The sequence below is a fragment of the Neopelma chrysocephalum genome, unplaced genomic scaffold, assembly GCF_003984885.1.
Source record: "Neopelma chrysocephalum unplaced genomic scaffold, ASM398488v2 Primary Assembly neopelma1_73, whole genome shotgun sequence".
Taxonomy (NCBI): Eukaryota; Metazoa; Chordata; class Aves; order Passeriformes; family Pipridae; genus Neopelma; species Neopelma chrysocephalum.
In genome coordinates, this window is record NW_020897733.1 from 1,421,509 (window position 1) to 1,440,186 (window position 18,678).

General features: G+C 43.5%; 1 protein-coding gene across 2 annotated transcripts in view; it reads left to right on the forward strand.

Moving 5' to 3' along the window:
• The window catches only part of COL4A6 (collagen type IV alpha 6 chain), a 115,501-nt gene extending 96,938 nt beyond the window's left edge, over window positions 1–18,563 (forward strand). The window contains exons 24-46 of one of the 2 annotated variants that reach the window (XM_027687042.1): window positions 1,986–2,057; window positions 2,474–2,581; window positions 2,775–2,996; window positions 3,228–3,389; window positions 4,383–4,391; window positions 5,363–5,533; window positions 6,080–6,223; window positions 6,483–6,608; window positions 6,841–7,022; window positions 7,334–7,397; window positions 7,910–7,984; window positions 8,378–8,485; window positions 9,207–9,314; window positions 9,736–9,807; window positions 11,108–11,233; window positions 11,568–11,684; window positions 12,080–12,241; window positions 13,183–13,281; window positions 13,564–13,710; window positions 14,301–14,417; window positions 15,102–15,293; window positions 15,502–15,788; window positions 16,414–18,563. In XM_027687042.1, coding sequence (XP_027542843.1) covers window positions 1,986–2,057; window positions 2,474–2,581; window positions 2,775–2,996; window positions 3,228–3,389; window positions 4,383–4,391; window positions 5,363–5,533; window positions 6,080–6,223; window positions 6,483–6,608; window positions 6,841–7,022; window positions 7,334–7,397; window positions 7,910–7,984; window positions 8,378–8,485; window positions 9,207–9,314; window positions 9,736–9,807; window positions 11,108–11,233; window positions 11,568–11,684; window positions 12,080–12,241; window positions 13,183–13,281; window positions 13,564–13,710; window positions 14,301–14,417; window positions 15,102–15,293; window positions 15,502–15,788; window positions 16,414–16,674 — 3,131 coding nt within the window. In that variant the 3' untranslated portion in view covers window positions 16,675–18,563. The remainder of the gene's footprint in view (window positions 1–1,985; window positions 2,058–2,473; window positions 2,582–2,774; window positions 2,997–3,227; window positions 3,390–4,382; window positions 4,392–5,362; window positions 5,534–6,079; window positions 6,224–6,482; window positions 6,609–6,840; window positions 7,023–7,333; window positions 7,398–7,909; window positions 7,985–8,377; window positions 8,486–9,206; window positions 9,315–9,735; window positions 9,808–11,107; window positions 11,234–11,567; window positions 11,685–12,079; window positions 12,242–13,182; window positions 13,282–13,563; window positions 13,711–14,300; window positions 14,418–15,101; window positions 15,294–15,501; window positions 15,789–16,413) is intronic. The other variant, XM_027687041.1, reaches the window with a different exon arrangement.
• The last annotated feature ends 115 nt before the right edge of the window (window positions 18,564–18,678 follow it).

The following is an 18,678-nucleotide window of genomic DNA, read 5'->3' on the forward strand; positions in this document are numbered from 1 at the left end:
GATACATTGTATGAATGAACAGGTGTTGGTGAATAAGAGATTGTCATGACAGTCAGGTAGGGAGTTCAGTTTTGATTGGTGCAACCAGCTCTGGGCTGTGTTTGCTTCCTCAGGTACTATAGGTTGGCTTAGTTGGTGTGCCACTGTATGTACCTAAAGGATACCATAATGACAAGTGATAAAGTAAGTAAATATGGGTTTGATAATGCTTCATATATGATGTTTCATGCTCATTCTCAAATTGAGTTACATCTAAACATTTATGGAAAATGCTTTCATAACAAAATGACTGCAGAGAACTAGTCTCAGTGTCTCGATTCCATGTCAACCATTTAAATATAAATAAAGACAAGCAGTATTTTTTCTTTGTCACTGCTGATTTTCAGTGTGTTTTTCATTCTGTGTGTATTTGGGCTTCTGGGTTTGTAATTCTTTCAGTATCAATAATGCAGAATCAGTAATGTATTTGCAGGCGTAGGTTTGTATATTGGTTTGCATAGGTTTGTATATTGTAGCATGGGTTTCTGGACTGATAAACTGATGTTCTGAGTTCAGAAACTTGATGGTAAGACCAGTGCAGTGTGAGGAGTTGGCGGAGGACTCTCAAACCCAGAGGGAGGTGAGAGCCAGGCCAGAATAGTGCTGGGAAGGCTGCCGGCTATGCCGGATGCCATATTACCTCACACCAGTGTCATGCTGGGTTGTTGTTATGGGGTGAGGAGACAGCTAGCATTAATGTCCCCCAGGAACAGTCTGCATAAGCTTTTTTTCCAATTCAAGTCACATGCTAAATGCTAAAAGCTTTACTAATTCATAGCTGTGAATGCTTACATCTTTGTTCAGTAAATTGTCTCTTACAGAATCTGCTAAATTAAAATTGCACTGTGAGATAAGTAAAAGTACAATGCTCTGTGCATGATGTGAACTCCAGATATTCTGTGGAGCACATCAGAAGTCAGCTTATTATGAATGCTACATCAAAGCTTTGGGAACAATGAGCAGTCCTTTGTAGAAGAGTATCTATAGTCAAAATATGTGGGAAAGTGTGAATAAGTCATTAGCCACTTCAGTTTGCACCTCCATAGAGATGTGTAAGAAAACTTGTGAATGCATCATTCCCTCCATACTAGGAAATAATTTACATACATTAAAAGAGCCTTTGATGTAGGAAATTTCATCTAATATTGAAGAAATGTGGGTGGATGGAAGAAATTTCTTATACTGTCCAGACTGAAAGGCCTGATCACAAAAATGTGGAGAGTGTCTGTGACCTACTGAAGTTACCATGTCAAAGACACCACTGAGAAATTTTGCTCAAGTTCATGTCACATGCTGTAAAACAGGGTGAAACTGTCTTGCTTTGGAAGTCTAACTCAGTGTTTTATAAAAAGCTAGATTGGTATTATGAGATTACCCAAAAATGTTGGAATTGCCCATATTTCACTTTTATGCCTGACACGATGATTTCATAATTGTTTAATTTCCTTGATATTCAGATATTATTGTGTAAACTGTGATAAAGTAGAGTATTAAGTTGGGGAAGGTAAAGTTTTGCTTATATAATTTTTGCAGTAAGACTTGCATACATAATTTTGCAAAACACACGAGGAAACAGTCCTATTTACATTTCAGTGACCCTCACATGAAATATCCATTGTTCAAGTATTCTACTGCTGGTTAATAATGTAAAATACAGAGTGTGCTATTTTACAGAAGTGTCTTTGAAAAACTTGCACAAGACAGTTCTTAAGGCCATGTGAGGTGAATAGAACAGTATTAATTACAACTACCCTTTCCAGGTCAGTTGTACCCCAAATGCTTGCTTTTTGGAAAATGTCATTCTTTATTGTACAATATGTGAAGAGGAAACGTCTCAGAGAAGTTCACTCACAGCCACTTGTGATGTGTCCTGTAAAAAGCATCTGGATATTAAATGTTCCTCCCTGAAAGGGACTTTGTGCAGACTCAATGTTCCTTTATTTTAGGTATCACCTTGCCCTGCATAGTTCCTGGAGCATATGGGCCCCCAGGGACTCCCGGCTTTCCAGGACTGCCAGGTAGGGAGACAACTGATGTAATGCACTGGCTGACTACCAAGAAGCACTTATTCCTCAAGAAAGATAATGCTTCCTAATTAATCCTCCTCCAAGTGGTAGTTTTTCCAGAGCATTAACTGGCAGAACAATGTCTTTTTTCTCTCCCAAGTAACTAGGCTTAGATCTCATGGAGTATCATAACTGCACCATTTTTTTCCCTTTCAAGTAGCCTCTGAACACAAACCCTCTGCTTCTGTGTTTATGTAGCTCATGAACAGCCATAGCTTTGAGACTTTGTTTAGCTTAAATTGTGTATCCAGCAAGGGTATCCAGCATCAGCTTTGCAGAAAAGATCTGAACCTGTTTTCTTGTGCTGTTGTTTTTGTCTTCCATTATTCATTTGTTAGTATTATTAATTAATATATTTTTACCCTTAGGTCCCAAAGGCAGCAAAGGCTTTTCTGGCATTCCAGGCCAACCTGGACTACATGGATCTAAAGGACAGCCAGGGTCTCCAGGAATAATGGGCTTGCAAGGGGAACCTGGTAAGAGGGAATTTACTGGGGTGACTTTCCATCACCAGTTACCATTTCTAATTCGGTACTGAAACATTCTGCAACTTTTCAAGCAACTTTTTCTTGTGTGGAAGTTTTTAAATTGTTGGTTTTGTTCGAGATGGTAATGGAAGCAGCTATTCTGTGCTTCTGCTGAGTGTCTTTTACTGGTTTTCTCTTGAAGGTTTCCCTGGACCTCGAGGAGACCAAGGGTCACAAGGACTTCCAGGACTGGATGGAACAGATGGTTTGCCTGGGAAAATGGGTGGTTCAGGCTTAGCTGGAATAAAAGGAGCTCCTGGAGATGTGTTTGGTGCTGAGAGTGGAGCCCTGGGAGAGCGTGGCCGACCTGGACTCCCAGGTGATAAAGGGCTGACAGGTGATATTGGATTTCCAGGACCAAAAGGTGAGCACTGATACTTCTTGTATCTGGAAACATCAAACTGTTTGTCTTTCAAAGACCTTTTCCAATCTCCTTAAGGCACTGCAGCTCCTCAGAGCTGCACACAGATGGTAATTTGCTGGTTTTCTCTTAGAATCTAATGCAACTGAAAGGCTTTTATTGAGACTCACTTTTTAATTAAAATTGTGAATTTTGCTTTATTTATTCTGTAACTTCACATCTCTCTGTTTCCAGGGCTAGATGGAAGACCAGGCCTCCTGGGTATTAAAGGTGAACAGGGTCATCCAGGATATTCAGGTGTCCCTGGATTGCGGGGACCTCCAGGGCCAGGAGGTCCTTTTGGCATTAAGGGAAAACCAGGACCCTTGGGTTCAGCTGGCCTTCCAGGAGCACCAGGTATGTAATGTTTTCAAGTGCAGACACTAGCTGGGCTGAACTCTGCAATGTTGAAGAAGTGTGGGAGAGATTTGACATTTGCTAGGAGTGAGTTCCTGCCTCTGGCTAGGGATAACAGAGTGCAGATTTTGAGGCTGTTGCCTTGGACTCTGGGCAACTCCTGCCTAAAAATGTTGTCCCAATGTTGTAGAAAACATAGCAGAAAGAAGAAAGCATCTTAAATGTCTTGATATTTTTAACATCTTTGCTCTTACATGCTGGCTGTATCATTGACTAATCTTCATTTCCCATTTTCATGACAATTAATTTCCAATGTGTGTGGTTGCTTGAAACATAACTTAGATCAAAAAATTATTGGCTTTCTCAGAACAATCACTTGTCTTCTCTGTCTTTCTTTTCACTGGGGCAGGAGATAAATATATTTTCCTTTACTGAGAGGGAAAAAAACTCAGCTTTTGAGTATAGGAGTATCTCTCAAGCTGCAAAGAACTAAAGTGTTTTGTAACAGTATATGCCAGACTGGAGAACCAAGCAAAGAGAGACCTGGGAATTGGTAGATAATGGTCTAGGACATAACTCTGGGATGTAACAGTGCTGTTCTGATATGTAGAATGACAGGGCTGGAGCACGGTGGCAACAAATGAATGAAAGGAGGATCATAATTTGAGATGCAAATCATAGAGCTTTTAATTTTTTTTAAATTTTAATATTAGCATTCCTTCTGCCTCTCTACTGTTTTACATTTATGATCTGTATGCCACATATGGCTTTTCTTCAACTGTTTTTAAAAACCTCCCATTGCTAGGATGATAAGCTCCAAATAATCAAGTTTTTTTGCAGCTGTTGTCTCTCTGAATCATTAATTTCTTTTGTACCCTTGTTCTTTCTGTTTACATTTTTTGTTGGTTTTTTCCTTCACCATGTTTCTATTCCATTTATCATCAACTCTCCATTTCTGATGTCACACTGTTTGGTTATGGGTTCTTCACATAGGCTGTCAAGGTGAGAAAATGCAGTGTAGCATAAAAGCTCATGGACTAACAACCCAGCTTTTAATGCTACAAGAATTGCATTGACCATAGGTGATACCCCTTATCATTGCTAATCAAACCAAAGGGTGAAGAACCATTGTAATGAGAATGCTCAGACAGTAACAAAGCTACAAGCCTATAAGGAAATCCTTAACATGCAGAGATTTTAAGTGTGTGTGTTTTCTTTGTCCTCTTAAATAAGGCAGCCCTTTCATCTTCTGCTTCAAAAAATACAGGGTTGTAGCTTAGAAGATTATAACAAAGTATAACAAAGCTTGAATACTGGGTGCTACTGCTGTAAATGCCATTTTTCAGAAGCCACCTGATTTTTTTTTCCTTCTCTTCATTCCTTTGAATCTGAGCATTCTGTTTTCAGTGGTTTGAGCCTTTATTTAAAATTGTAAACTGTTACAAAGCTTCAGCTAGAAACATTTAGAGGCAAAACAGTGCATATGGTGTTGGTTTTGTGACAGCACAATCAGCTTGTTCCTTTAGTGAGCAATTTGCTCTTGAGTAACTACCAAGGTGGAAAATAAACTTGTGAAAACAAGCCTCTCCAGTTGATGTCTGGTTCACCCAGAGGCTGGGGTAGGAGGCAGAAGCTGACATTAATGGTGCTCCCCATTCTATTTTGGCTGCCTTGATGATAAAGGTAAGACTGTGCACTACAGGTTAGTGGTCAAAAATGGACACATCATAAGGGGTTTCACTCTCGCCAGTTGTGTAGTGATGTAGGCAGTAACCCTCTTCATAGGTATTTTATTATTAGATGACTAATGCTTTTGCAGTTCTAAGCTTTCTACCTTCTAGTAGGCTGCATGTGCCATAAGGTCCATTTGTCATTAAAAACAATGCTGTGTTTAAAGAGCTTGGGAAGCTGCCACAAATTGTCCTGGTGTTTGTGCCATATACTCTATTGAGTTCTTTCTTGTGTTGATTCAGGGCTTCCTGGAGTCAAAGGCGTGACGGGGGATGTAGGTCCACAAGGCCCTGCTGGTATGAAAGGCTTCCCAGGTCTTGATGGTGCTCCAGGATCTCCTGGGGAAAGAGGATTCGTGGGGCCACCTGGACCTTTTGGTCAAGATGGACATCCGGGTTTCTCTGGGCCTAAAGGTATGTGTTTCAGTCTTGAGATTACTGTGCCCACAAAAAATAACCTTGTTAATAGTGATTTCAGGCACAACTTGTCAGAAGAGAATGAATTCCCAACTAGTGTTGGACTGCATTTGTTTTGCTGCTGAGTTATGAATTATGGATTTAATCATCAAATAATGGTCATAAAGAAATCTGTCTTAAAGGTCTTGTGGACAAAGGATTGTGTAAATCAAGATAGAAAGGCAAGAAAGATGAAGAAATTATGAATAGTGAATGAAATTTATAGAAAAAAAGGAAAGAATAAAGCACAAATCAAATGGGAAGTTAAACTTTACAGTCTGTGTGGTCATTAAGCAGCAACACAGTAGCTGGTTACTTGGAGAAAACATCATGGATGGAGATCTGGGAAAGAAGTGGCAGTGCTGTGCTTGTGCCATGAAGTTTGACTACTCAGATTTGGGTGCCTGGCCAGACCTAGACAGCCTTTACCTGCCACCTAGGTGGGTTTGCAGTGTACCAGGAGAGACTAATGTTCTCTTTCTATTTCTCAATATTTCCATACAGGTGAGAAAGGTTCTTCTGGCCTCCTTGGTTTTCCTGGCATGCCAGGCCTGCCTGGTGTCCCTGGAGTGAATGGGTTTAAAGGAGCTCCTGGCATAGCTGGAGGAAAAGGAAGCCCTGGAGTTGTGGGACTTCAAGGTCAAAAAGGTGAGAAACAGCTGAAATGGTTTTTCTGGATGTGCAGCAGAGGGACTTGGGAGGCTGTTCTGAGACATCTGTATCTGGTATCTTGTTTCTAGCTCTTTTCTTCCTTGTGAATTGCTTTGGCCTGTTTGACAAAGATGCTGAGCACTTACTGATGAATTCATATCAGGAGACATGGAAGTTCTGTTTTTGTCTGTGGGCTTCTAGTGCTATTCTAGTGCTCGGTTATTTTGCAAGATTTCCTGACTCCTTATTTCTTCAGGTGACAGAGGTGATATAGGTCCACCAGGTCTTCCTGTTCTTGGGCCTTCAGAACAAGCGTTGCAAATCAAAGGAGACAAAGGAGATCCTGGATTAGCTGGACTTGGAGGATTCCCTGGACCTAGAGGTATTTCACAACATTGCAGTTAGTTGCTGGTATCAGTTGTTCAGCACGGTCTGTCCTTCTGACGGTGCCTGCAATATTACTGTTTTCTGTTCTGCCATTCCCATTCAGCAAGATTTGCATATGGCAATTCTGAATTTTGAGAAAACAGTCTTCCTTTGAAGCTCTGTTCTGCAGATCTAATGCCAGCTCTCCTGTATTATTAACTGAAATTACACTCTTCTGTATAACCCAGGTGATAAAGGAATCCCAGGAAGCCGTGGGCAGCCTGGTCTCCCTGGTCCAGTTGGGTCAGCAAGCAAAGAGAGAGGTCTTCATGGTGATCCAGGCTTCCCTGGCCCACCTGGACAACCTGGGCTGCCAGGGCAGAAGGGTGCACATGGTATCATGGGATTTCCAGGAATGCCAGGAGAGAGGGTAAATACCTTCTTAAGTATCTTCATCTTCTCTGATGCTCTTAGCAGAATCCTCTGTTCTAATTGGTGCTTCTGTAGCAAAGCAGCAGAAGCTGGCAGGATTTTTCCTTACAAAACTTCCAGATTGTTTTTGTTTGGCTCATACTGTTAAATGACACTTTAGTGGTGTCATTTAATTATTACTATTAATTATTACTACAAATGTAGTATTTCTTCCTACACATTTGTGTTCTGTTATCCCACATAACCCAGATTTGGGACAGCAATAATAAAAAAGCAAAGGCTCATTTTGGTTGGGTTGTTTTTTTTCAGGGTTCAGATGGCATCACGGGAATACTTGGATTCCCAGGACCTATTGGCCTCCCTGGTCCAAAGGGTAAGAAATCTTTCACAGTGTACATGGTCTTTCAGGATACACAGTCATAACACTAATGACTTAAAGGAATGAGCAGTGTTCTGGAAGTGTCCATTGCTCTCCAGTGACTGGCTCAAAAGTACATGTCCCCTTGTAAGGGGCTTCATTCAGACAAGACCCATCCTAAGCCTAAATACTTTATATTCCACTGAAAGTTTGGCCACAGCACCGTGTGAACATTGTTGGACAGTGCAAGAGGCACCTTTTCTCTCATTTCCTCACATCAAAAGTGTGAAGTGCAGGATGTTGTGGAATTACCTGTAAATGTCTGTCTAATGCATTTGCATGAGTGGATCTGCATCCATTGCTGGTTATAAGTGTTTTCAGACTCAGGTGCATCACTTGCTGTTGTCTTTGTTTGCTCCATGAATTTGAAGTTTAGCAAGGTTTATTTTCATAAACAAGGTCATTGAGGAGCTCTGGAAACCTCTGTCCATAATCACTTACAGAATGGTCTTCCCTTTCTTTTCCAGGTGACCAGGGAGAGTCTGTTGGTGTTCCTGGCATTGCTGGAGCAAAAGGAGAGCGAGGGGACCCAGGGTTCCCAGGTAAAATAGCCCTAGATTGCTCACTTGAAGAGCAAAATTCTAGAGACTAAACAAGATGGCATTGCCAAATTTGGGTATTTTTGTAATCTATGAATTTAAATACTTTAGCCCTCTCCTGGAAGTGAGATTTGAGGAGTCTGGAATCCAGGTGGGCCACAAATCTGGATGATAATGAACATGTCTGAGACCAGCCCAATTCTAATGCTGAGTCCACTTCACTTCTTGAGGAGGAACTTGTGAACTTGTGCTGATATTTGGCATCCTGGCAGTCCAGCCCAGGGCCCAGACCATGGCTAAGCAGACACAAGTGCTGCAACCTCAACATATCACATTTCTCACCCTCTTCACACCTTCCTCCAGTCTGACTTGTGCCGTATGATTTTATCTTTTCAGGAGAGAGAGGGAGAGAAGGACTCAAGGGTGAACCAGGCTACCCAGGAAACACTGGGGTGAATGGACCCAAAGGCAGCCCAGGAGATCTTGGCCAAGAAGGGCCAGCAGGTACTGGACTAGGCCTCTTCAGTTCTGCAGCTCATGGTGTGACTGGAACAACCTCACCTTGATGTTTCCTTAGCCCTGTTTGGTCTGTCTTAGCTGAGGCTTAAACAAGAAGGTTGGCAAGAAGGTGGGAATTTTCTTTGACATTAGTGTAAGGTGTCACCTTGTTCTGTCAGTCAAATATAGTGAATCCTGCACGATTGAAACCTAAAGGAATTCCATTAACAAATAGGAAAGACCTCCATTAGATAGAAGCAGTAGCAGCTTCTTCACAGCTCTTTCATCTCAATACTTCTGTTTGCTCCCTCTCTAGAGCCAAACCTACCCCGAAGGACAGCTACAGGTTTCTTTGGATTGTGGGGTAACTAGCAGGTAGATTCCCAAATAGTTATCAAGGTTAAAGGTTGGGCAACAGTGGAAGTTGTTATTGAAGTATTTTGTTTGAAAAACAGTTTAGTTGTGTGGTATGTGAACTGTTTCAGCGTGTCACTTAATGGATGATAAAGAATGTCGTTGCTATGATTAAAATAAAGAGCCATCAAATATAATAAGTGTAATGCTAGTAATGATAGTGAGGAAAGATTTGGATCTGGTTTTGCTTTATTTAAATAGTAGTTTATTCATCCATCTTAGGAGTCAAGTGCAGGAACAGAAGCTGTAAGATGGAGCTGTTTCAACCTGGGTGTGATGTATAGTACAGAAATACTTTTCTGCTTGCTTTTAGGAATCCCTGGAAATGCTGGGCCAAGAGGAGTCCCTGGGCCACCAGGACCTCCAGGACAGCCAGGATCCGTTGGATTCCCTGGAGCTCGTGGAGCAGCAGGACCTAAAGGTATATCTGGAGCCTGCAGATGGTGGGAGAAGTTGGGTCAGAAAACCAATGTTTTGGCCAAGTTTCTCGCAGCAGGCAGGCAGCACTGGTGTGTGGGCCAGCTGTGCGTGGGAAATCAGCTCTGCTCTTGGCAGTGCTGTGCAGGCACCAGCTGCTAGAAATGAGCAGAGGAGTGGTTGGAGAGGGAGGGGCTCTTGCTTGATCTGAATCACTGATGGGTGTTCACTGAGAGTAAAATTGGTGAGAGCAGTGGGAAGAGTTTCCATGAAGGGGGCTTGTGTGAAGGAAAACTTTGCATCCTATGTTCCCCTGTATGTCAGGTTTCCTTAGGCATTGTATTCTCCATGGAGCATCATATGCATTTCCATCTAACTAGATTGTTTGGTAATTGTTCACTTACGTGTTCCCATTGTCTCCTCAGGGTTCCATGGATTTCCAGGTTTAAATGGTCTGAATGGCTTGAAAGGCACAAAAGGGTCTCCTGGAACACCAGGTAAAGGAAATGCATAGTGGAAGTGTCATATCTGGGTAAATGCATGCACTGCTCCATCATGAGAGCAGTGTTTCCCACAAAATTCCCCTATTTCACCCAGTTCTGGATTTAATTATGACCTGAAAAAAAGACCTCGGGATACTGAATGTGCATGAACAAATTCTTCTATGCCAGTAAGAACAGGATGCAGCCTGTGGAGCTGAGGAGACTTTTCTGGTGATGGTTCTCCTTGAATTCCTGAAGGACTGTGTCACTGCTGGAAAACTGATGGAGTGAAATCATAAAACTCTTCCATTTCTAATGGATGTTTGATTTGAGCAGGGGAGCACTGAATGCTTGCTTTGAGTTGGGCTTAGTGTTGAAATGTTTCTGTATTGCTTTTCAGAGCCCTCCATTATATAGAGCTCAAGGAAGGCATCAGTAAAATCAGAAGCTGATTGCTTTGATTATATTCCAGATTCTGCTTTTAGGAAGCTTTTGCTGGATTTTTTTTCTTATTTTTGATCATATGAAATAGAATATGGTTCTATTTTGCAAACAGCGTTTCACTAAATGTAAAGAAGTGGAGAAAGACCTTACCAAAAAGACTTGTTTAGTTACAAGTCTCCTTTTATATCTTGTAAAGTATCACTTACAATTTGGGGCAGCTGTTTTGTGCATGAAAATGGACAGTCTTCATGTGTGAAACTCAAATGATAACCTGTGTTTTCTTTGTTTAAAATATTCTCTATCAAAAGGTAATGATTTACAGCGTATTTCATTTACAGCATAATCCCTCCACAATTCTCCTGAGGGAGCTGCTTAGTGTTTACTCAGGGTAACATGCTGAACATCTCCCTGCAGCTTTTCCTGGGAGCCTCTGCCCTGCCCTGCTTGTGCCTGTGTGCCTTCTGCAGCAGCCTGTGCAAACTGAGCTCTCTGTTTTGGAGCACGAAGTCCACGAGGTTATTTAAAGACCAAAAGCTTGAGCCTACGTTGTGTCCTCTTGGGAGACACCCCATACAGGCTGGCAGGCAAATCCTGTCACAGGACTGTGGTTTTCCCTTTCTTGTGCAAGAGCTTGTGGGAAGACCAGAACAGTCATGTGCTTCTCTCTCAGCATCTCACAGATTGTATAAATTCACTCTGCACAACCAGAGTAGCACGTGAGGCACCACTTCTCTTTCAGTTGCTCTACTGAAAACAGCAGAGACAGTAGTAAATGGCTCATTTCTTATTACCACTTACTTTGTGTAATAATTTAACTGCTATTAGGCAGTTTGAATAGGCTCTCTTATCTTTGTTAACCGTGTTTATTTAGGTCTGAGTGAACCTGGACTGAAAGGACCTGCAGGTCTCCCAGGTACAAAGGGTGAAGAAGGTTCTCCAGGCCTGGGTAGAGGAGCTGTAGGATTCCCTGGACCAAAAGGCTCAGCAGGAGACATGGGTAAATATTGATGTTCTGTAAGCAAGATGTATTGCAGCTGTGATTAATGGGTTGCACGGTCAGCAGAATTACCAAAGAGAACTCCTGAAGCCACAAAGGGGGTTAGAAGTTTGACAGATAAATGTTATTTCTGTGATGTGGCCCTTTATTTGAGAAACAGTCTTAAAGTTCCATACCTCTCCTGAACAGCACAATGTGTAATTTTCCCCCTCGTGTAGTGAGATGTCTCTTTGTTCTCCTCAATAAAAATGCTTCTCAGCCACTATTTCTACCCATGTCTGAAATCCATGAAGACCTTTGGCTACACTCTCTCACTTTGTGTTTCTTATTCTAGGTCCCCCTGGTCCTTTGGGACTGCCGGGCTTGCCAGGAACACCTGGAGTTTCTCTTCCTTCTGATATACGTGGGAGACCTGGAGATGCTGGCCATCCAGGAACTGATGGGAGTCCAGGTATGTGTGTAGTTTGAAGGTTTTGTCATGATGGCATTGGTACCCATTCAGTACCTCACAGCCTTGATGGGGAGGCTGAGACTTTTCCCCGGCCAAAGATTTGAAGCCACGACTCTCCTTCTCCTAGGGAATTTCTGAGTCACCAGGAGCTACCATGTAGGGCAAGGGCTACTCTCAGGCCCAGAATTTGAATCTGGATTACTGTGGTTAAAAGGATTAAAGAGTTTGAGACCTAAGTGGATATAAGCAGGTGGGGTCTTGTTCCTTTCCTTTGGGAGGATGACACCCTTGGAAATGTAGACACCCAAACAGTGACTGTCCTCAGACACGTTGGGGGTAGCCCCAGCATTTACTTTGCCCCAGGAATAGATTTTCCTAATTAACTCTGTCTCTAGGTTTTCCAGGTCTACCAGGGCCACGAGGGCCCCCTGGCCCAGCTTCTGACCAAGGTGACACAGGCAATCCAGGTTTCCCTGGTGTTCTCGGCTTGCGAGGCATTAAAGGTGATGTGGGACTCACTGGTCCAGTTGGACTCCCTGGAGCATCTGGATTCAAAGGTAATCTTGCCTTGAAAGGATCTGGGTGTGGTGTGGCAGATGTCATCTCCCCAGTATGAATGGCTTTTGGGTGGTTAGTGTGGCCTCATTCAGGTGTAACAGCTGAGTTTGATGTCTAAATGTCTAAATCTTCCCTTTTGGCTCATGCAGGTTTTACCTACTGACTCTAAAAGCAGCAAAGTGAGGCCAGCTTCAGGTGCTCTTCAGTGTACCCCGAATGATTTTTTTCTTCTTACCTTTAATGGGTTTTTTTCTGAGTAGATGGTGTCCACCTGCAATGGCACTGTGCTTGTCACCACAGTTACCCCCTTGCATGTGCTCTTTAGGCAAAGACTGGAGATGCTGTTTCATCCCGCCTGTCCTGTATGCTCAGAGGCATTAGTGTAGTGGATTTAGGTCTCCACAAGAGCCTAAGAGGATTGTAGGAGTTAAGAGATGTTCTGGGCTAAGGCAGAGAACATGTTGCTCTCTTTGGTTTATACCGAAGGAGGCTAAAGGGCAGCTACCCACAAGATCTTCAGGAACAAGGTTTCAGAGAAACCACAGGGCTCAAAAGCCAGGAAAGGATGCAGAACCATTGCCAGATGAAGACCTGCTGTCGTTGTAGGCTGTCAGATCCACAGGCCTCTGTGATGTGCACAGTAATGGATTCCAAAGAGAAAAGATGTGTTCTCCCCAAACACTGTCCCTCGGTTACCCAAAGAACAGGAAGAGTACTTTCTATAAAATGTAGTTAGGTAGCAGTGGAATTTCTTGTCTTGAGGCTCTGCAGCCATTCTGGATGTCAAAATGGGCACAGGTTTCCTTAAGGGTTGTGCTCCCCTCCATCTCAGAGCCAAAATGCTGTTGCTGCCACCAGTGTGTTTCCCAGAGCCCCAGCTGTGGGTCGGAATCAGGAGCCCGTGCTCAGCCCCTGAGCCTTCAGCTGTGTGTCCTTGCAGGTGTGAGAGGTGAGCCTGGCCTTATGGGGATGCCAGGGAAAGATGGGCCTCCGGGGGATCCTGGTTATGCTGGGCTGAAAGGTGAAATGGGCCGTCGAGGTGAGTGCTGGAGGATTAAAAAACCTGCAATTTATTGCACGTGGTTTGTGCTGGGGAGGATTTCAGAGCCCCCTTAATGGGCTTATTTGGGAGACTCTTAAGTTTTTTAGAGATTGAAGTAAGTTAGAAAGAGCTTGACATAATTTTTACAAGATCTCCAGTGCTGATGTACAAAGGTGATTTTAATTTCTCATTCTTCTCCTTTGTATCAGGATTAGCACCAAAACTGTGGGGTTTTTTGGGGGGAGTTGGTATTTACACTGTCATTTACCCCATGTGCAGGTCTCCCTGGCAGACCAGGGGCTCCAGGAATAACCCCACAGCCAGAAGAAGTCACAGCCCCTAAAGGCTTACCTGGTCTGCCAGGAATTGATGGTGTCCTTGGCTTTGATGGAGATCCTGGACTCCAGGGCCCAGCTGGAAAACCAGGTAAAAAGTACACTCAGATCACTGAAATGTAGCAGTCTGTGATGCAGCTCATAAAATACCAGGTCCTAGCAAGTGGAGTGGTCATGAAAATGATTCACCTCTAGGAATTACTTGAATTGTCAATGAAATAGAGTAACTGGGGAAGTGCTGGGAACTTCAGGCTGTAGCCCTGAGATTTGTATTGTTTAGCAAAGCAACTTTGATGGGTCTGGCACCTCTTGGCTCTCCAAGGCCCCACAAGTCGCTTTCTCATCACTGCCATTTAGGTGATTTTTAAATGTTAATATTCTCTTTTACTGAAACCTGAGTTTTAGGTCTGATGTGGCTTCAGGCTGAAGTCGGTCGCTTATCCGAGATGTCAGTGCTGCATTTTCAGCTGTGTGTAATATTCAGGTGCACTTCTCAATCCTTTAACAGACAGTTGGATCAGGTGGAATCCCTTATGGAGGTGGTTGGTTGTAACCACAGCTAGTGAAGAGTGAGCTCTCAGCATGGCTGCTGACAACCTATTTCCCTTCTGGAAAATGATCGTAGGAGTGAAGGCATTAGTATGGGGAAATGAAGATATTAATAATTGTATTGTATTTCAGGTGCAAAAGGTCTGCCAGGAAGATCTGGTTTGAAAGGACGTGATGGCTTACCTGGAACACCTGGCATAGCTGGGGATCCAGGAGCTCCGGGTGCCCCCGGACCACAGGGATTTGAAGGTAATTTGATGATTTGGGGAGCACAGATCAAAAAGAAGCAATCAGTAGAATTATGTCTCAGGTTCTGCAGAGATCCTCCTCAATAGCCAATTACCTTAGGAACACCAGAGGATGTCAGTGGTCTTGTGCTTTGCAATGAAGGAAATTCAGTCTTCAGTGAGGAAAATTCTGTCACATGTCATTGTTGATGTCACTGCTGGTGTTTCCCTAGGTACAATTCTGAACACCTTTTGGTTTTAGTGTTTTGTGGATATGGGAATCACCTGGAAGATGTAAAAGAGGGATATAGTATTCACAGTGACCACAGCTGTGAGGGTTGGACAGTAGAGGAGAAAAGGCACAGTGAGAAAGAGAAGGAATATTATCCTGGAGAGCACTATAGCAAAAATGAATCCATTAGCTTTTGGTTGGTGCTTTGAGATCCTCGGAACTGCTGTACTGAGAGATGCACATTGTTGGGCAAAGAAAATGAAATTAGGTAGGGAATGGGTGGGTGCTGCTGTGAAATGACTGCTTTTGGAACTGATAAGTAGTCCATTTATTCATATAACAACCATCAAAATTTGGGATCCTCATTGTACAAGATGGATATAAACACAGTGACACCAATGCCAAGATGGGGTATAGGGCCAGCTGATGTCCACACTGGTTACTAGTAACAGTGACTCCTTTTCTGTCTCCTAGGTGTTGCTGGGAAGCCGGGCTCGCTTGGTTTGCCGGGAATGCCCGGTCGCAGCGTGGGTGTTGGATACACTTTAGTGAAGCACAGTCAGTCAGACCAAATCCCACCGTGTCCCATAGGAATGAATAAGCTCTGGGACGGCTACAGCCTGTTGTACGTGGAGGGGCAGGAAAAGGCACACAACCAGGATCTCGGTGAGTTGACAGAGTTCTCTTAGGCATAAACAAAGGAACAATCCTCACTGGTAGCACAGAGGGCTGTAGCAGAGGTGGTGGCAGCCTGCTTGGCCTGGATCTGAACTGGGAGCAGCGTCACTCGTGCCCTCCTCCACCACGAGTGTGGTGTCTGTGAGTTGGGGAGTTTGGTAGATGCCTGGTCTGAGCACTTCTCCAATTGTTCCAGGTTTTGCTGGCTCGTGTTTGCCTCGCTTCAGCACCATGCCTTTCATTTACTGCAACATCAACGAGGTGTGCTACTACGCCAGCCGCAATGACAAGTCCTACTGGCTCTCCACCACCGCTCCCATCCCCATGATGCCGGTGGACAGCGTCCAGATCCCGCAGTACATCAGTCGTTGCTCCGTTTGCGAAGCACCTTCCCAGGCTGTGGCTGTGCACAGCCAGGACATCACCATCCCACAGTGTCCCCTGGGCTGGCGCAGCCTGTGGATAGGATACTCCTTCCTTATGGTGAGGATACTACTGCTAATGCAAAGGCAGCTGTAAACATTTCTAGATCTCCTCTTGATGAGGTCACTGAGGCTCCATTCTTTGAGGAACCTGAAGCCCCGTCTCTTCTTGCCCCAGTGCATTTCTTCTTTATCAGCTGAGGTGCTGTAGCTCTCGAAGTTTGTTCTGTTTAGCACCTGATCAGGTTTGGTGGTAACACTGCTGCCTTAGTTCTGTATTGCCACAGATATTCTTTGTTCTTCATGCCTTTAAATGTGGAAATGCCAATTAAGCTACAGTATTGACTTAATCCTCTCTCTCAGTGGAAAAAGTTTTCCATTGCACTCTCCTAGAGGCTCATTAGTGTAAGATTGTTAGGAAAACATGATGTCAGCATTATTGTTTCCAAATGTTCCCAACATTCAAGTGAAAAGCCAGTTTGCCATTATACCAGGCCTGTAAATTCAGCCTAAGTACATTCCTTTCCTTCTTCCCCTCTAGCCCTGACTCAAAAGACACATACACAGAGCCAAGGTATGATTTTGGTTGCCAGTTTCACTCCTTTTAACACCAGAACTGGCAGAGCCCCCTGGTTACCACCCATTCTGTTCCTTTGAGCTCACTCAACTCGACATCTTTATTTCAGCACACGGCGGCCGGGGCAGAAGGTGGAGGTCAGTCCCTTGTCTCTCCTGGTTCCTGCCTGGAGGATTTCCGTGCTACTCCGTTCATTGAGTGCAACGGTGCTCGGGGAACGTGCCATTACTTTGCCAACAAGTACAGCTTCTGGCTGACCACGGTGGAGCAGTCGCAGCAGTTTGTCAGTGCCCCTCCCTCAGAGACCCTGAAGGCGGGACAGCTCCGGACGCGGGTCAGCCGCTGCCAGGTGTGCATGAAGAACTTGTAGGAATGGAAATGCAGTTACATTAACAGCCCTTGTTACCCCAGATTAGCCATCACTGACTGAAGAAGGGTAAATTCATGAACCTGTTTTGTGTGTGTTTGATGGGTGAATCAAGACAGATGGAATTCTACAAAAATCAAGTGTCAAGTCCAGGAGTTTGACCATGCACAGAGGAGGGAAAGACCAGTGCTCTGAAACCACTTTTTGAATGAAACATGGTGCTATGCTTTTACTTCAGTGTTTTTTTCCCCTCATTTGTGGCTACCTCAGAAAGTCTCTGCGAGTTCCCTGTTCAGACTGGAGAGCAACTGACACCTCACACCACTCGTGTCCGGGGCACATGCCAGTCATCATGCAGAGAGACTTTTCCAAAGCTTTGCTTAATTGGTGTCTTTGCAAACAGTACTTGGTCTAGTGTAAGGGAGTGAAGACTCATTCCCTTATGAAATACAGAACTAGCTAAAATTTATGTGTGTTGTAGGTGACTTGGAAACACTATGCATTAATGGTTGATAACTCATTTTCTTAGACTCAACAATTAAGTTGTGCTTTGCTTATTATCCAGATGAAACATTCCTTCCTCCAGTGACAGGTAATCATTTCTAATTCAGACTGTCATCCACAGTTGACCCTGAAGAGCTACGAAAAATGCAGTTTTTGATGTGAAGATGAATCCAAAACTCCTCTAGTATTTTTCATAGCTTTGTATTGAAATATACTCCAGGTAAAATGTTGACTTCACAGTCTGTGCTTATCTACCTGCAGTCACCAGAAACATTTTATTACTATGAACATGTATTTCCTTTCTGAGGCAGCCTTGGCGCATTTATTTTGTAATTATTCAAGCTGTGTGTGTTTGAGAAGTAGAGCTTTTACTAGATGGCGCATGAGCTTATGCAGACATGGGAGTAAGTGGGTATGGGATGTACATTTTCTACTCCCACAGTCACAATCTGTTGTAAACTGCTTCCTCTGGGCTTTTTTTGCTGTTAGTTTAAAAAATTGTATTTCTAGTGTACGCACTGTTAACTAGTCGTGCTTTCCTTCAGGGCATAATTAAAGAGAAGTGCCACTAATTGGATTATCCTTGTATATTTTGAGGGAAAGGACATTTCAAAGGAGTGCCTAGCAAATACACTGTCACCTTGGCTTAAAAATCTAAAATTATTCAGACAATTTTTACTAATGCAAGACTGAGGCATTATTTTAAAGTATGATTTCTTTATGAGGTTCTAGGGCTCTAACTCTGTCCAGCAAAGTACTTAAGAACATACTTGCTTTTAAGCAGATAATATTTTTACCTTTAATGATGATTACATGCATAACACATTATTATCTTCCGGGGGGGGCAGAGAGCTCTGCATGTTCTGGAGTTGAACCACCCTGGAGATGAGCGGGGAAGTTGTGAAGGACAATGTACTCTTTCATTTCAATCCTAACTGTGAAAGATCAGCAACTGCTTTGGATGTGTTTTGCAAATATCCTTAAGGCATTTTAACACCCGTGAGTGGCAATCATTTCATGCAGGATACCCAACCTACTTCTTAGCTGTCCTGGCACAGACAGATCATGGATTTACATCCTGGGTTTTCCATTTCCCATCAGCCTCATTTCCATCAGTTTATCCCACCCCAGAATCCTTCAAGAGCTCTGTGGGCTCAGGCCTCCTCTGAGGAGTGTCACCCCATGGCCAGGGGCGGGTGGGGAACGAGCCTGTTCTGCTCCACTGAGGGGTTTCTTTAACTGTTTTTTTCTTTTTTTTTTTAGCAGTTACTGCTCAAGACTGAGCATTTCAGAGCAAGGGCTGTTTTTTTTAGTGGGGAGGAGAGGGCTGCAATTGCTGTCACAGGAACAGTAAGTTCATATATTAACTAAGAAGCAATGCTTTGTTTTTTAAAAAAAAGACCATGCAGCTAATCCATGGAGAGGGGGGAGAAAGTTCTATTTTTCCTACATGTATTGTTTCCAAACCATGGTTAATAAACATTGAAGGCAAACAAGGTGAAC